The sequence below is a fragment of the Limanda limanda genome, chromosome 23 (assembly GCF_963576545.1).
Source record: "Limanda limanda chromosome 23, fLimLim1.1, whole genome shotgun sequence".
Classification (NCBI taxonomy): domain Eukaryota; kingdom Metazoa; phylum Chordata; class Actinopteri; order Pleuronectiformes; family Pleuronectidae; genus Limanda; species Limanda limanda.
In genome coordinates, this window is record NC_083658.1 from 5,050,146 (window position 1) to 5,065,598 (window position 15,453).

Consider the following 15,453-nt stretch of genomic DNA (forward strand, 5'->3'; position numbering starts at 1 on the left):
GGAGGTCAGTGCATGTGTGAACGCAGCTTTGGCGGGAGAACGGGAAATTTGCCAAGAGAGAACTCATTAAATGTTGGCGCAGATCCAGATTAGGGCCCCCCGGAAAAACCAAATCCCCCTAATGAGCGATTTTTTATCACTTTATCAGAGTGAGATCAGGTGTTTTTGGACCTTTTCACTTATTTCCCTCACGCCAGGTGTTCTTCCATCGAGTTTGGCAGATTCAAACATATTTGGGGAGAGAAACCGATTACGTGAGCTGTGTGTGATTTAGAGGTGGAAAGTGAGGCACAGTTTCTTCTGTACTGTACGAGGGATGATGATTTAAGAGTGAAAATATGGATCGTAAAGAGCCTGACATTTTCCTCTGGCGTACGGACGATCAGAAGAAGGAATTTGGTTTTAAATATTGACGTTTCGAGTTTGGTAACCTTGTCTCCGAATCCTGGACTAGGACGACGGAATATTTGACTGGAATTTCTTTTAAGATCTCAAACTCTGGTATCTTCAAAGGTCATGTGATAGATAAAAATCATTCTTTTACAGTTTTGAAGTGATGTACCTTAATGTGCTCCTGGAGCTGGACCTCATGCTGGCGGGACAGCTGCTCGTGCTGCCGCTGGAACTCGGCGATGAGGATCTGCCGCTGGATCTGCTGCTTCTGCTTCAGCGTCAGCAGCTCCTGCTGCAGCTGCTGCTCGCGCACCGAGGACGCCACCGCCCCCCCCTGGCCCGGGCCTCCGAGGGAGCCGGGCGCCTGGTGGCCGGGCGGGGAGAGGGAGGACACCTTCTGCTGCTGCTGCTGCTGCTGCTGCTGCTGCTGCTGGTGATGGTCCACGCGCAGGTCCATGGGGATGGCGGCCGGTGGGAGACGCAGGGGCAGCGCCGAGTTGATGTCCACTGGAGGGAGGAAGGAAAAGCAGGTGAGGGGGGGGGGGTTGGTGATCACAGGGGGACAGCTCGCACACACGCTCCTCTTTATCTTGTTAGAGGAAATGGTTTGATCCTGGCAGGTGTCACATCCACTAAACTGCAGTAATTCAGAGTTTGACGGACGTCAGAGTGAAGAGAAATTCAATACGCGGCTTTTTGAAACCACTCAAGGTCACAGACAGATGATCATAACAACCCTTTCTCCACTTCTAGATTCTCAATTTGCGCCAGTCGTATTTTTAGCGACATAAAAAGATGTGAAATAAAGCACAGAGCGTTCATTATTTAGTCATGTGCTCGATTTCAGTCCGGTGGTGTCGGGGTCATCGGCTCTTTACCTTCACACCTGCACGTCACGTCATGTCAAAATAAAATCACTGTCGTGCGTCACATTTGATCCGACAAGGCAAACCGCACGGGAAAGAACCTGTGCAGCCGAGAGGGATTAAATCAAAGCTTTTTAGAGTGTGTGTGTGTGTGTGTGTGTGTGTGTGTGTGTGTGTGTGTGTGTGTGTGTGTGTGTGTGTGTGCTCGGTGGTAATATGAAAAAAGATTGGAGTGATATCTGGTGTCAACATCAATTCTGAAGCATCTAAAAGGTTCGGGAAAGGGATTTGAAGATGTGTGATTTGTAATTTTCTGTAATTGCAAATAAAATACAAAGGCTGCATATGTTTGGAGACGAGTGAGTATGAATTAAATCGGCTGCATTTATTTCAAAGTAATTCATCTTTGCTCTGAGTGAAATCGCACCGATGATTTTCAGTGAGATCCGACCACCTTGGGAAAGAGACATCATCGCGTGACATAAATAAAAAAGCCTCTGACATCGGTGTCTTTCTGATCTCATCCCCTCTTTATGTACTAGAAAAAGAAAGAACCCCCCCCCCCCCCGCCTGCTGCATACGCACACTACCCAATGAATGATGCCGCAGTTACACACGAAGGCCGACGACATCTGACAAAGATTGCATTGACCCGGAGCGGCCTCAGACCTTGAGCCGGGGCCAGCCGCCCACAAATCACTGCACAGGAAGCCCTCCAATCACGCCGCTTCCTCCCCATTAAATCTGAATAAACAGGAGCCGATTGGCTGATTATTTACCTACATGTTTGCAGAGAGCCCGGCAGGAGCCAGGGACACTTGCCCGTTAATAAAGAGGCAAACACGCCATCGCGGGCGCACTTAGCAGCGGCGGCGGCTCCACGCAGCCACTCAAATGTGAGGAAATGCAATTTTTGCGAGAGGCGAATTTCCACTTGTGCTGCACCGGCCTGGAGCAGCCGTGCTTTGCCTCAAACCCAGAGAGATTTCTCATGATTATTTCGAGCCCGTCAGCGTTGCACTCAAGCATCCGACAGCACCACGCAGACCGAAGTGTGAAAAAACCCCTTTTAATAAGGCGCCGATGATCGGGGATGCACTCGACTTGACAAACAGCTTCTCAGGCCCACGATGACAAAATGATTGGAGGGGCGTGCGACAGGCGACAACACACATCTGTCTTCCTCAGATTTCCTGACAGGGAGAACTAAGCATCCCGCACTTTCTTCTCGTTTGATCTACGGTGCATCTTTCTCCCAGACGGAGAATTAAAGCTGTGAAACACTCAAACATGATCATTTTGAATTGATTGCCAGGCGTGAGCTGAGAAGGAGTTTCATCAATCTGCGAAACAGCAGCCGCTCGTCGCTTATTATCAAACCCATATGGCGTTCTCATAATCTCCACTCGGTCTTTTGTGTTTCCCGTGCAGCAGGTGAAACACTATTGTGGTCCAGGCCTTGAGGAGGCGAGAGCAACAACACGCAACAGGTCCTTAAGGACGGCCGTCATGTGCCGGGTGACAACAACACATGAGTCAGCCGGCGACACAGTTGTAATCTGATTACAACCGGGAACCAAAGTGAAAATTAGCTGCGACCCCCGCGGGACATGAGGTCGGACATTTCCTCCTTTCATTCCCTCATTTCTCTCCAGTCTCCTTTTGTGTCCCTCTGTCGGTTTTCCTTTTTTACGAGAAGAGGAGCACCGAGATTTTTTGGCCGTTTTTTGGAAAACCTGCCGAACAAGGTGCTCGATATTTAATTAAATGCAGAGACTCCCTCGGATTTTCTGGCCGTTCTCTGACCCGCGCTCGTTTGACAGTTTGGCAGCTGATGAGACGAGAACACACGGAGAGAGAGAGGAGGTTTGTTAGTTTGTCGTATTCTCACAAAATAATCATATTGTCTGATTCACGGTGACATTTCATTTCATTCTCAAGTATTATTTCCTCTCAGAGTTGCGTCCCGATTTCACCTGGATCCGTCTGAGTCACTCCACAGTTTCAGATCCTCAGTCAACGTCCTCCTGACTATGAAGGAGTCTCATTGGCTACAGGCTGAGAAGCAACAGGAACTCCATGTTAAGTCTTCAGGGTCAGTTGGATGCTGACGTGAAAGGTAAACATGCACCGTGACGGGTGATGTCTCGGCGATCCCAGGCCTAATTTTTCATCTTTTGCTTTTTATTCTAATCTAATACGAGTTTAACTTGCACGTGGAGCTCATCGGTCTTTTCATATCAGACGCACTGGAGGACGGACAGGACCGGAGACGTGTGGCCGTGACTGAAACCTGCACTTCACCCTCAAAACATTGCGGCTCCAATCTCGGGGCTAATTAAAATCCATAACACACACACACACACACACAGAGACGCGTGCACACACACTCCCCCTGTACACAATGTTCCTCTCCGGATGTCGAGTCCCTGACACAACACAAAACAGCCTCGCACACTTGGAACGGTGACGCACGCAAACGCACAAACGCACAAACACACCTCGTACGGCATCTCGGTCACACCGGCAGCAGCTAATTGTTCACCACAGAAGAGAGAGAGAGAGAGAGAGAGAGAGAGAGAGAGAGAGAGAGAGAGAGAGAGAGAGAGAGAGAGAGAGAGAGAGAGAGAGAGATAGCAAAAGAGGTGGGAATTGGTGCGGTTGTTACCCATCAGTGCTCTCCTCCTCCTCCTCCTCCTCTTCCTCTTTACAGCAGCCTCCTCTGCTCCTTATCACTGCACCTCCTCCTCCTCCTCTTCCTCTTTACAGCAGCCTCCTCTTCTCCTTATCACTGCACCTCCTCCTCCCTTCTTCCTTCACTCAGTTACAGGGAACGACAGCACGCTCCCTCCGTTCATCTGACTTCTCCTCCTGCTCTCCACCGCCGTCACTTTTGCCTCCTCGCTCATCCCCTCTCCTGTTTTTAACCTGATGGGCGTCACTGTCTCTCCCTCTCTTTCCCTCCCTCCCTCCCTCCCTCCCTCCCTCCCTCCCTCCCTCCCTCCCTCTCTCTCGCTCGCTCTACTCCTTTCTCTCTCCTCCCCTCGTCCCTGGTTTGCCCAGTGGTGACATCACAGGGCAGTCTCAGGCATGCAGCCTGTTTATTCTGCAGCCCTCTGCTTTTCCAGGAACCAACGTCACACACACACACACACACAGCCACACACACACACACACACACACACAGAGCACACTCTCTCTCTCCTTACCCTGTCTGCTCTTTTCCCCGCTCAACCTGCTTTCCTTGCTTCGAAGGCCAAGGAAAACCCTTCACGTCGGTTTGTAGTGCTTCAAATGTCTCTGCCTCCTTCCCGACACACACACACACACACACACACACACACACACACACACACCCTCCTCTACTTACAGTATAACCATCTCTCTCTCTCTCTCTCTCTCTCTCTCTCTCTCTCTCTTTCTCCCTCACTTTTCTCACTCTCTCTCATGCGGTTTAATACTGTGTGCTCAAATTCCTGGCCTGGAATTTGCCAGCATTTTCCCAAACAAATGAAACCACAAAATGGTTTCAGGTGAAGCGGAGTGAGGACCCAGCAGGGAGGCGCCGCGGATGATTCAAATCAGAGTCAAATCAGGCATCTCTGTTCGGATAATTGATTTGCTGTCGTCTCGGTCATTTTATCACAGGTTATTCTCAGGAGCAGCTGAGAGTCTTTTAAGACACGTTTAAGCATGTGATTGAATCCACTTCCAGGCATTTTGCTTGAGGCTGTGTGTGAGAACGCAAACGTCCGAGGTCAGTGATATGTCCGGAGTGAGCCCATGTGAGAATACAGCAGGAAAATGAAGATGTTTCTAATGTTTCTAACATGAAGAACACAAATATCTCAGGATGACAAAGAGGAGACATAAATGCAATAGACATTCACAGAGATGTCCACTTGGCGAGACTACGAGATCTGTGAGCTTTGGGCGATAAGAGCGATAAGTCCTGGTCAAACTCAACGAAATGCACACAAGTTGAACCCCAGTGAATGATGCTGCACAGGCCGATTATAACAACATTTACGGGCCAATGCAAATCCAATCCGATCGACCCGTCTGCCAAGATAAACTCCGATATCGACACATCTCTCACCGTGACGTCGGGCACGTAGCTCAGTTTACTGAAGTGCGACAGATAGAAGCAACATGGGGGCAGTCGGAGAAAACACCCAAAGGCAAGGTGCCGTCTCGGGGGGGGGAGGAGGAGCCTCCAGGCGTCTTTCACACGACTGACAGCGTGATCTGGATCAGCAGGAGTTTGACGAGAGGAGCATCTGAGGTCGGATTCAACACAGACGTCGCCGGGAAAAAGGAAAAGAGGACGAGAGGAAGAGAGGAAGGAGACCTCACAGTTCTGCTCTCGCTCTTTTCCTTTAAGCGTTTAAAGTTTCCTTAAGTCTGATATGGAACATTTTTGAAGCATGAGGGGGAATCTCCACGGCAACGTTTAATTATGATTTAAACAACTCGGGGCAAACGTGTCTCTCCACTCCTCTTCTGCTATGACATGACTGAACTCTTTTCTCTCCTTCAGCTCCACCTGAACCCTCCCCATCCTCCCTTTCCACTGGGTTCCTCTTAGTGCCGGGGGAAAAAATCGATTCTGTTCAGTTTCGCGATATTTTGCGCCCGCGATTATATCGATACTGTAGCACAAAGTATTGCAATATTTAAAAAAATATTTTAATATTTATTTACAATTATATATGTAACAGCCCCTGGCTGGCAAAGCATGACGAGGAGAGTTTCAGAGTTTAAAAGATACCTAGTGTGTCTGTGGAAAGGATAAGGAAAGGAGATCTAGTAACGGCCCAGAGGAACTTTAACATATGAGCATGTTGACCAACTCCTTTTTCTGAACAAAAACGCCAATATTCCCAAATGAATTTAACATTTTGGGTGAGAGGTCTCCTATTCAGAAAATAATTACAAAGGTCCTGTGTCCTGAATGTTCAAGGACAAAGTTTTTGCACGACCCTTTCTTAGTTGTTGCATTTCAGTAAATGTGTAGAAGACAATGTTGTTCACAGAATTAAATGTGACATTTGAAGTGAGTTGAGTCTTATTTTCCTCATTTTTTGTAATGCCTTTGAATAATATGGGGGACATGAATCGCAATATATCGCAGAATCGAATCGCAATACGTGCAGTATCGCAATATATCGCAGAATCGCAATACTATTGAATCGTGGCCCAAATATCGCAATACTATTGAATCGTCACATTTTTGCCAATTCCCACCCCTAGTTCCTCTTCTCTCCTCCCTCCATCCTCCATCCCTTCTCGCTCGGTAGCTCCCTCCTGATCTCTCTCCTCCCTCCATCTCCCCCTCAACAAATCCCAATCTGTTTACAAGCCCTCGGGCACACTCCACAACTCTTCTGGATCCAATCGCAGATCTATTTATACCAGACAATGCAGAGATCTGGCGACCCTGGTTTCGAGACTGGGTTTGCAGCGTGTGTATCCCACGGTCTGAGCTCCGCACTCGTTGGGCTGAACAGAAGTCACACTGAGCCGAGCCGAGCTGTTCAGCGTGGCCTCGGTGAAAATGTGTCTGAGAAACCCAGCGAGGAGACGACAAAAGGAAGAGGAGATGTTCCGCGGAGGGCTTCACGCTGGATTTGGCTGCTCAGCGAGATGAGCGGCAACAAGTCGCACATCTGTTGACGGTTGAGGAAGAAGCTGATTGGTCTCCGTGGGTAGATGGGCGAGCATCAGCCTCCCTCTCTCTCTCTCTCTCTCTCTCTCTCTCCCTCAGCTGCTCTGAATTTCCCTTCACGAAAAGCTCGAACTCTCAGGAGACGATGAGAGCTTTTCCTCGGTGATAGGCTCCCGGCAAAGAGACTGATTGTGATCTCGCTGCCGAAAATGGCACCGTGACCTCTTGAGAAGAAGAAGAAGAAAAACTAGACAGGATACGGAGAGGAAGAGGGGAGGGCGTGACGGAGGGACGTGTGGAGGTGCAGAGAGACTCGTTCTGCCAGAAGCGTGCTCCGACTCGTCGCGGTCTCAATGACATCATACAACGGTCTGCAGCATCGCAGCTGAGGAGGAAGGGGGGGGGGGGGGGCGGCGGCGAGGCAGAGACATAACAATGTGATACATGGCATGGGGGGGGGGGGGCGATGTGTCACATCAAACCTTCCTGCCGGGGTTCGACCTGCTGTAAAAGATGATGAGTTCCTTCATTTCAGATTCATGCATCCAGGGTTTAAAGACATGGTTTTGAAAATTTAATGAACCATCTATTATCTATACCGCTTGTTTTTTAAGGGGTTGCAATGGGGGCAGGAGCCAATCAAATTCATTGTTATTGTTTATTAATCTTTATCAGTGTATGTGCAGTAAGATAAGAGCAGGTGAAAGAGCTGTACCATTATTTTATAATTACTTTAGTTTATTATTTTACGATATGTGAGCACTGCTGCTGTTTTCGTTGGTTGTTTTCATTCCTATAAGTTTGCAGACAACTTGAAAAATTCAATGATTCCATCAAAATCCTTCACTTGTTCTCTGAGAAATAAATGACAATGTTAAAGAAAGAGGAAAAATAAATCCGCCCCTTGATCCAGTACGGCTCTAGACTTGAATTGCATCAGACAAACGCAAACATAAAAACACAAACTCCTTGTCGAAGCAGACCACAATACAAAAATATGAAATCTGCAATAAAACAACAAATACCAGAACCACTGATATTGTTTCTGATAATGACCCAAAAGGTTGTTGATTAAAAGATATCTACCGTATTTGGACCGGGCTGCAACTGACAATAATTCTCATTGATTAACTGTATCTGCCAATTATTTTCTCAATTAAATAAATAGTTTGATTAGATAAGTGTGTGTGACTAAAAGTCCAAAACCCAGAAACAAATTACTACAGAATAGAACAATCAATTGATAGTGTGTCTTATATTGTTACAGCTACAATAGAGGCTCCAATAAACGTTAGAAAATGACAAAAGTAGATTTGTAAAACGACCAGTAGCTACTGTGAGTGAAACCAAACTCTGGTGTTCACTTTGAGTCTCAAGCTCAACCTGCAGGTGCAGCCGCTGCTTTGCATCTCAACCAGCTTCTAATGCATCCACCAGCACCTGAGCCCATAATGTGAACCATGCAAAAACTTGCATTTTGCATTTTCAATGAGGAAACGATCCCAGGCTGAGGCAGGAGGAGGCAACAGAGTGCTCTGTAAACGCTGCTGGACAGGTGCTGGACTCCCCCCCCCCCCCCCCCCCCGAGGGGTCACGCTCACACGCCACCCAACGTGGACGCCCCGGCAGCTCCGTATCCAAGACAACAGATTTCCAGAATATCTGATGAAGTCACTCCAGTGAATTTCAATATTTGATCAGCCTAGCCAGAGGCACGCAGGAAATAACCCCCCCCCCGACAACAACATGAGAGAACGAAGGAGAGGAAGATGAGTGAAGAAGTGAAGAAGATGATCAGATACAAACTATAAAGATAAAACTTTCTCCTTCAGCAACAGGCTGGATGTGTGCGTGTGCTCTGTCAAATCACTGAATCCAGAGAGCAGCGTGAGAGAGAGAGAGAGAGAGAGAGAGAGAGAGAGAGAGAGAGAGAGAGAGACAGAGAGAGAGAGAGAGAGTTATGAATCACCCTTCCACTATTTTTCATTATTTTTCTACGGTGGGAAATTTCAAATTGTTCTCTGTGGTCTCACATGAAATGCAGAGAGCACTTCAAGCCCCCCCCCCCCCGCCCCCCCGCTGTGGAATTAGATGATGCATTATGCATATATCACTTCAGACTCATTTCTCCTCCACATTACCTCATCTCCATCTGTGCTCCTTTTTTTTTTTTTTTTTATTCCTACACCTCCCTCTGCACTGCTTCACCTCTCCTCCTCTTCCTCACTACTTGTATCTTCATCCTCACCGGAGCGGGAGGAAGCTGTAGTAAACACAGCGGAGCGGAGGCTGCGGTCGGTGGGAATCCAGTGAGAAAGAACTGTTTTTCAGAGGAAGCTGGAGAGGAAGGTGGCTCTGATTTGTTTTCCGGGACTATCAAAGTGTGTCAGAAAACTTGCAGCAGACACTTCCCCAGGTTGCACAATCGCTTGTTCTGCAGTGTGTTGTTTTTTTGTGCGTCTCCCGAGACATCCGACAACACTTTCGCACGAGCTCCAAAAACCAGCACGTCCTCGTTAAGGCTGCTGTTGTTCCCATTCAGCTAAACGGCATAAATAGAACGTACAGGTGCACGCGGTGGACTCTCAGGACAACTGTGAGGTGTCGCTTACGTAAGACACACAAACCGTGAGTTGTCACGATGCTGCTGCAGGAGGACGGTGTTTACAGTGAGGTCACTTCAGAAACAACTGAGCTGTAATTGGTCTGAAACAATCGCGCCATGCGGACACAGCCGAGCAAGAACACCTCTGCATGCAAAGTCACACAGGAGGCGGTTAATAGTGAAATCACGTAGGTGCACACACACACACACACTGACACACACACACACACAGCTTTGCTTTATAGGAGCTCATGCAAAACACACACACACACACACACACACATGCACAAACAAACACACCAACCTGTTGGGATGTGGTTGAGCGCAGACGTCTTCAGAACCTCCAGCGCCTGCTCCTTCCCCAAGATCCCCTCTGTGGGAGAGAGAGAACACTCCGCTTCAAATATGGTCCGCAACATCGAGACGAGCTTCCAGGGACGGATCTGCTAATCGGGGGGGGGGCAGGAGAGAGACCACCGTCCGAGGGGGAGGGAGCAGCAGGGGGGGGGTGGGCTTTCAGGTCATCTGCACGGCGGAGAGCGCATGCCGCGGCGCCGCCACCGCCACCTGAGCGGCCGCCCGATCCATGACCGGCGAGGGAGAGCGAGCGGAGGAGGGTGTTTTGCCGAGACGCTCGGCCGCGGAGCCGCTGGGAAACAAGCCGGAGAGCGGAGGGACGCCGAGGGAGCAGCCGAGTCCGGTGCGAGAGGAGAGGAGGAGGGATGCTGGGGCTCGACTGATACCGCCTGTGCTCAGCATAGCAAATGTGGCTGGCAGCAGCGGCAGAGAGGGATGAGGGGGTTGGTGGTGGTGGTGGTGGTGGGGGGGGGCGGGGGGGGCAGTGGAGCGGAGGAGAGGGAGGGAGCGAGGTAAAAATAGCTCACCCTTTTGTGTGTAGCGGCACATGCGGAGCACGCACACACACACACGCGGAGACACAGACGCACAGCTGCTGTTGCGCTCCTCATGCGTGCGTGTGTGTGTGTGTGTGTGTGTGCACGCATGTGTGTGTGTGTGTGTGTGCATGCATGCGTGTCCGTGGGTGTGTGTGTGTGTGTGCGTGTGTTGTGCGCAAAGTGTGTAGGCTGTAATTATAGTGGCAACATGAAAAGGCTTTTGTAGCTGCCGAGCCCTGGGAAGACATGGCTATAAAAAGCAGAGCGACAGAGAGGGGTGGTAGAGGAGGAGGAGGAGGAGGAGGAGGAGGAGGAGGAGGAGGACGCATCGGGGGAGAGGGGGAAGACAGAGGTAAGGAGGGGAGAGAGGAGGAGGAGGAGGCAGTGGAAAGATGGAGGAGAAACAATGAAACGGTGCAAAAAGGAGAGGATGGAATTGACATGCATCACGACTGCACACACACTGTGATGCTGACAAACACATTCACTACATACTGTATATATATAAATATATATTCATATACACATGCATGTATTTTTAGTCATCATAAGCACCTGAGCCATATATATTCTGAGCATGAGCTTTAAAAAAAAACATCTGAGACACACAAACATGCAATTATTTCTTTGGACGGGAGATGAAACCCGTGTTAAATCCCTCTGGAGGAATAAAAGGGGGCGAAGGCAGGAGAGACATCTCACTGAGCAGGATCTATTTCTGGAATTCACTCGGATCAGACGAGTACACACACACACACACACACACACACACACACACACACACACACACACACACACACACACACACACACACACACACACACACTCACACACACTCACTTAATTAGCCATGAAGCTGGAGGAGGCTTCACACGCTGATTATGTGTGTGTATTCGTCTCGCACTACCTAGCATGCACGGCCTTCCCCCCCCCCCCGCCCCCCCGATGCACCAGGCTCTGTGAGGACCTGGGTGTGGACTCGAACATCACGTTGGGTCCTGTTCAAACGAAACTCAACACACATGGCTTCTTTTATTTTCCTAAATCCTACCCGCGGCCGGCTGCCAGTTACCGCCGCCCGTCCGCCCTCCAAACAGGTGCCGTCCACATTCAAATTCAAACACTTTCGCCCGACTCGGGGACAAACGTGCAGCGTCGCACACAAACACGGAGTCGGACTTTATGTAAAAAGGTCGGGAAACACGTCGGGAAACACGTCGGGAGCCGAGAGGAGGTCACGTCCGCCCGCTCTCCGAAAACAAACACGCCCAAGAAAGCTGATATCTCCTGATGAGCTTATTCAAATCACACACACACACACACACGCTGGATTTTGCAATGGAAATGAGCCACGTGATCACACCTGTGGCTCGGGGGGGGAACTCGACACCTGCTTTTGCACAAATTGCCGGCAGGAGCTTTACATCTCCGACTTAAGTGCGGGTGATTAGGGGGGGGGGGGGGCGGCGGAGGTCTTTGTCTGCGGTGGGTTAGGCAGAGTGGATAAGCCTCCAAGTCCAAACTGCACGGGTGATACCTGAGACTGCACGTGGGGGGGGGGGCACAGGTGTGTACGGACACACACATCCCGGCAATCAGGCAACAAACCACATTCACAACTAGGGTTGCAAAATTCCGGGAATATTCCAAGTTGGAAACTTTCCATGGGAATTAACGGGAATATATGGGAATAAACGGGAATAAACGGGAATATACGGGAATATACGGGAATTAACGGGAATAAACTGGAAATGTTGTGGGTAATTTATACTAACTGTATTTACCTTGTCATATACAGACATAAATATAAACATTTTGTTTTGTCATAAGCTGATTTGAGTCCATAGGTCTTTGCACAGTATTTGCAAATGTACACAGCCTTTCCTTCTACATTGGATGGGGTGAAATGTCTCCACACATGAGATAGTGCACGTGGCATTGTTCTGTAGAATAAGATGAGAAAAAAGTTTGTAAAAAAACACTAATGCAATGCCAGAGATATGAATAGTTAGCCAAACAATTGGAATAGTCTGTAAACATATTTTACAATTGATGGATAAATGAATGGAAATAGGCTAGATGAACAGATGAACAATCCTCAATCAGCATGCTAATATGTTTTCCCTGCATACTTTTTTTTTTTTTCAAAATTCCCAAAATTCCCGAGCTAAACTTCCCATGGAAAGTTTCCGGAAAGTTTCCGGAAATTTACCGGAAACTTTCCGCCCCTTTGCAACCCTATTCACAACACACGCCGGCAAAGGAGGAGTGCTCTACACCTTGGCAACAGGGCCCCATCAATCTTGAATGTAGCCTAGTTACCCAGCAGCCCCCTCCTCCCTCCAGCTCTCTCCCTCCTTCTCTCTCTCTCTCCATCCTCCTCCTCTCCACTCGGTCCCACTGGGCGAGCATCGGGAGACGGGGAGCTATAAATAGCCTCGGCTCGCCCCGGGGCGGAGAGGCAGTCGACTCGAGCTAATGCAGCTAGCGCTCGTCAGAAACATGCATGTTGTGATCGGAGCTGATAATCGGGCGAAGGACGAAGAGTAATGAGCGAGCGAATGGAGGAGAGGCGTGTGTGCTGCGTTGCTAAATGTAGGTTTGTGACAGCGCAGGGAGACGGGGGGGGGTGGGGGGGTTTGACCTCGGACCGCTCACTGTCTGCTGACAGAGGCCTTTGTTGTGCTGGAGGATGAGAATGAGATGTCTGTCTGTGGCCGTTCACAAAGAGGGACAGCGACGGAGAGAGAGAGAGGAAGAGAGGAAGGATGCTCCAGCCTCATTACATTCAGCGCACTTCCGTTTCTGGCGGCTTTCGTTCCCCGGGTGACTCGGGCGAGCAAGGTGATCCAGACAGGAACAATACGATTAATCAAACACGCCTCTCCTTGAAGAGCCTTTTTCCCTCCGGGTCGCAGATTTGCTTCTCCCGAGGGCAGCGGGCTGACGTCATGGCGACGGAGAACAGAGAATGGGTGACCCCTGTGTGAGCGTGAACAGTCGGAAGCAAACATCTGACCCTCATTTCCCACGCTGGTCAAGTTGGAAAAAATGAAGCGGTGATGAAATTTTGGCGTCTAGGAGCTTCTCTGCGGTTCTCGATGAGTGTTGTCATTAGTTTGTGATTTGTAATAAAGCTGAAGATGTTCAAAAACACACAAAGTCATGAGGTCAACAGAGGAGTGAAGAGAAGAAAGATCTGAAACGTTAGAATAAAGTTTCTGATACAAAGCATTGGTGTTAACGCCTGTGTTAAAACCGCAGCTCAGATTTATGACTTTAATATGACCGTGGCTGTGTGTGATGGGAGAGGGGGGGGGTGGGGGGGGTTGTATGTGATTTGCTACTCCCTCATTTATAATTCAAGGAGCGGAGGTTTTAGCGCTGCTGCTCAAAAAGCTGCAAATTTATGTGGATAAGCTGCCAACACCTTTTATTCATCTGATCCGACTTCAACAAAACGGGTGCAGGGGAACATTCCTTCTGCTCCCAATTTAAAGAACATTGTCATTTAAATAAGAGCAAACTGTGAGAGTGAAGAAATACAACTCTGGCAACGAGACGTCCGACTGGTTTGTCCTGTGCTGCTTATCGCTTTGGAAGATAATAACACAACAACAACACTACGTGGAGGGTGCTGCTGCAGCCATGGTGGAAAGCCCTTGAGCATCAGCGGAGGGGTGTTTCCCCTGAAGTTTCACCCAGTGCATTCTGGGAAACATCGCAGCCCCCCCCTGCGGTGACCCTGTGCAGCAAATAATTAGGTAAGGCAGACAGAGAAGATGCATGAATTATTGAGCTGACCTGCAGGCGCCACTTTTCATGTACATCGTCCCCGAGAGGTTCCGATATATTTAGAGATCATTTGCATCGGCTGTTAATGGACGACGGTGCTACTCGGTTGCTAGGAGATGTGTGATGCAACTGTGAAGCCCCAGTAGCCGGGCCGGTTTCCTCACGACAACAAACACCCACAACATGCAGCTAAAACCAGAGGTGTAAAGTAACGAATTACATTTACTCAAGTTACTGTAATTGAGTAGTTTTTTTGTGTACTTTGTAATTTTTTGAGTAGTTTTTGAAATTTTACTTTTACTTAAGTAGATTTTGACTGAAGTATTGTACTTCGCTACATTTGAAATTACATCCGTTACTGAGTAAAAAAAAAACATAGTTCAAGGCGCAAGGCACTTCTCACTGCAGTGGTAGACAGTGAACGCGTTCATTCCAACAGCCAGGCACACCTGCCAGTAGCGATCTTTTCCGTATTTTTCAGGAAGTGCCTCTTCAAACTAAAAGAAACCATTTCAAAATAAATGTATCAAAACTTTGATTTGTTGTGCCTTTTGTGTGCAGAGTATGAATAAATAAACACGCAAAATTAGCAATAATACAATTTAAAAAAAAAACATGATTGATTCATATGGATGGATAAAGTTTTCTCCAAAAAACAAGTTAAGTCTTTCATTCTCACTTTCCACCTTAAAACTATGAAATTAACTGAACTTGACATGTCCTCCCAAAAGTTCTTAAATGTTGTGTTGACATGTTAAATGTTAATGTTTGACATGTTTAATGTCATTGCACTTATATTTGTAAATATTCTCATTAAATTAAAAATAACTGTTGTTGGATAGGATTTATGACCCCTTGTCCTTTTTTTGCACTGTATAGGTGCGACCCCCATCAAGTTGTTGGAAGTAACTAAGTAACTTTTACTTAAAGTACATTTTAAATGAACTACTTTTTACTTTTACTTGAGTAGATTTTTAGATGGGTACTTTTACTTGTACTTAAGTAAAATTTAATCAAAGTAAAGGTACTTTTACTTGAGTACAATATTTCAGTACTTTTTACACCTCTGGCTAAAACGCACAGGTACGCCATTTGATATTTACATGTTGTTACCGTACTTTGAGCCGTTTGGATCACGGCGGTCTGATACCCGGGCCAGACATCCGTGCTTTGTGTGGAGCCCTGTGGAGCACTATGTCAAAAGGCACCGGCCCAGGGCTCCGAGGCGGC

General features: G+C 48.2%; 1 protein-coding gene across 1 annotated transcript in view; it reads right to left on the bottom strand.

The window, feature by feature from the left end:
• The window catches only part of LOC132996765 (histone deacetylase 4-like), a 37,826-nt gene extending 27,875 nt beyond the window's left edge, over positions 1-9,951 (bottom strand). The window contains exons 1-2 of the mRNA XM_061067120.1: positions 9,837-9,951; positions 563-900 (exon numbers count right to left, since the gene is read on the bottom strand). Coding sequence (XP_060923103.1) covers positions 563-900; positions 9,837-9,951 — 453 coding nt within the window. The remainder of the gene's footprint in view (positions 1-562; positions 901-9,836) is intronic.
• Positions 9,952-15,453: the final 5,502 nt, after the last annotated feature.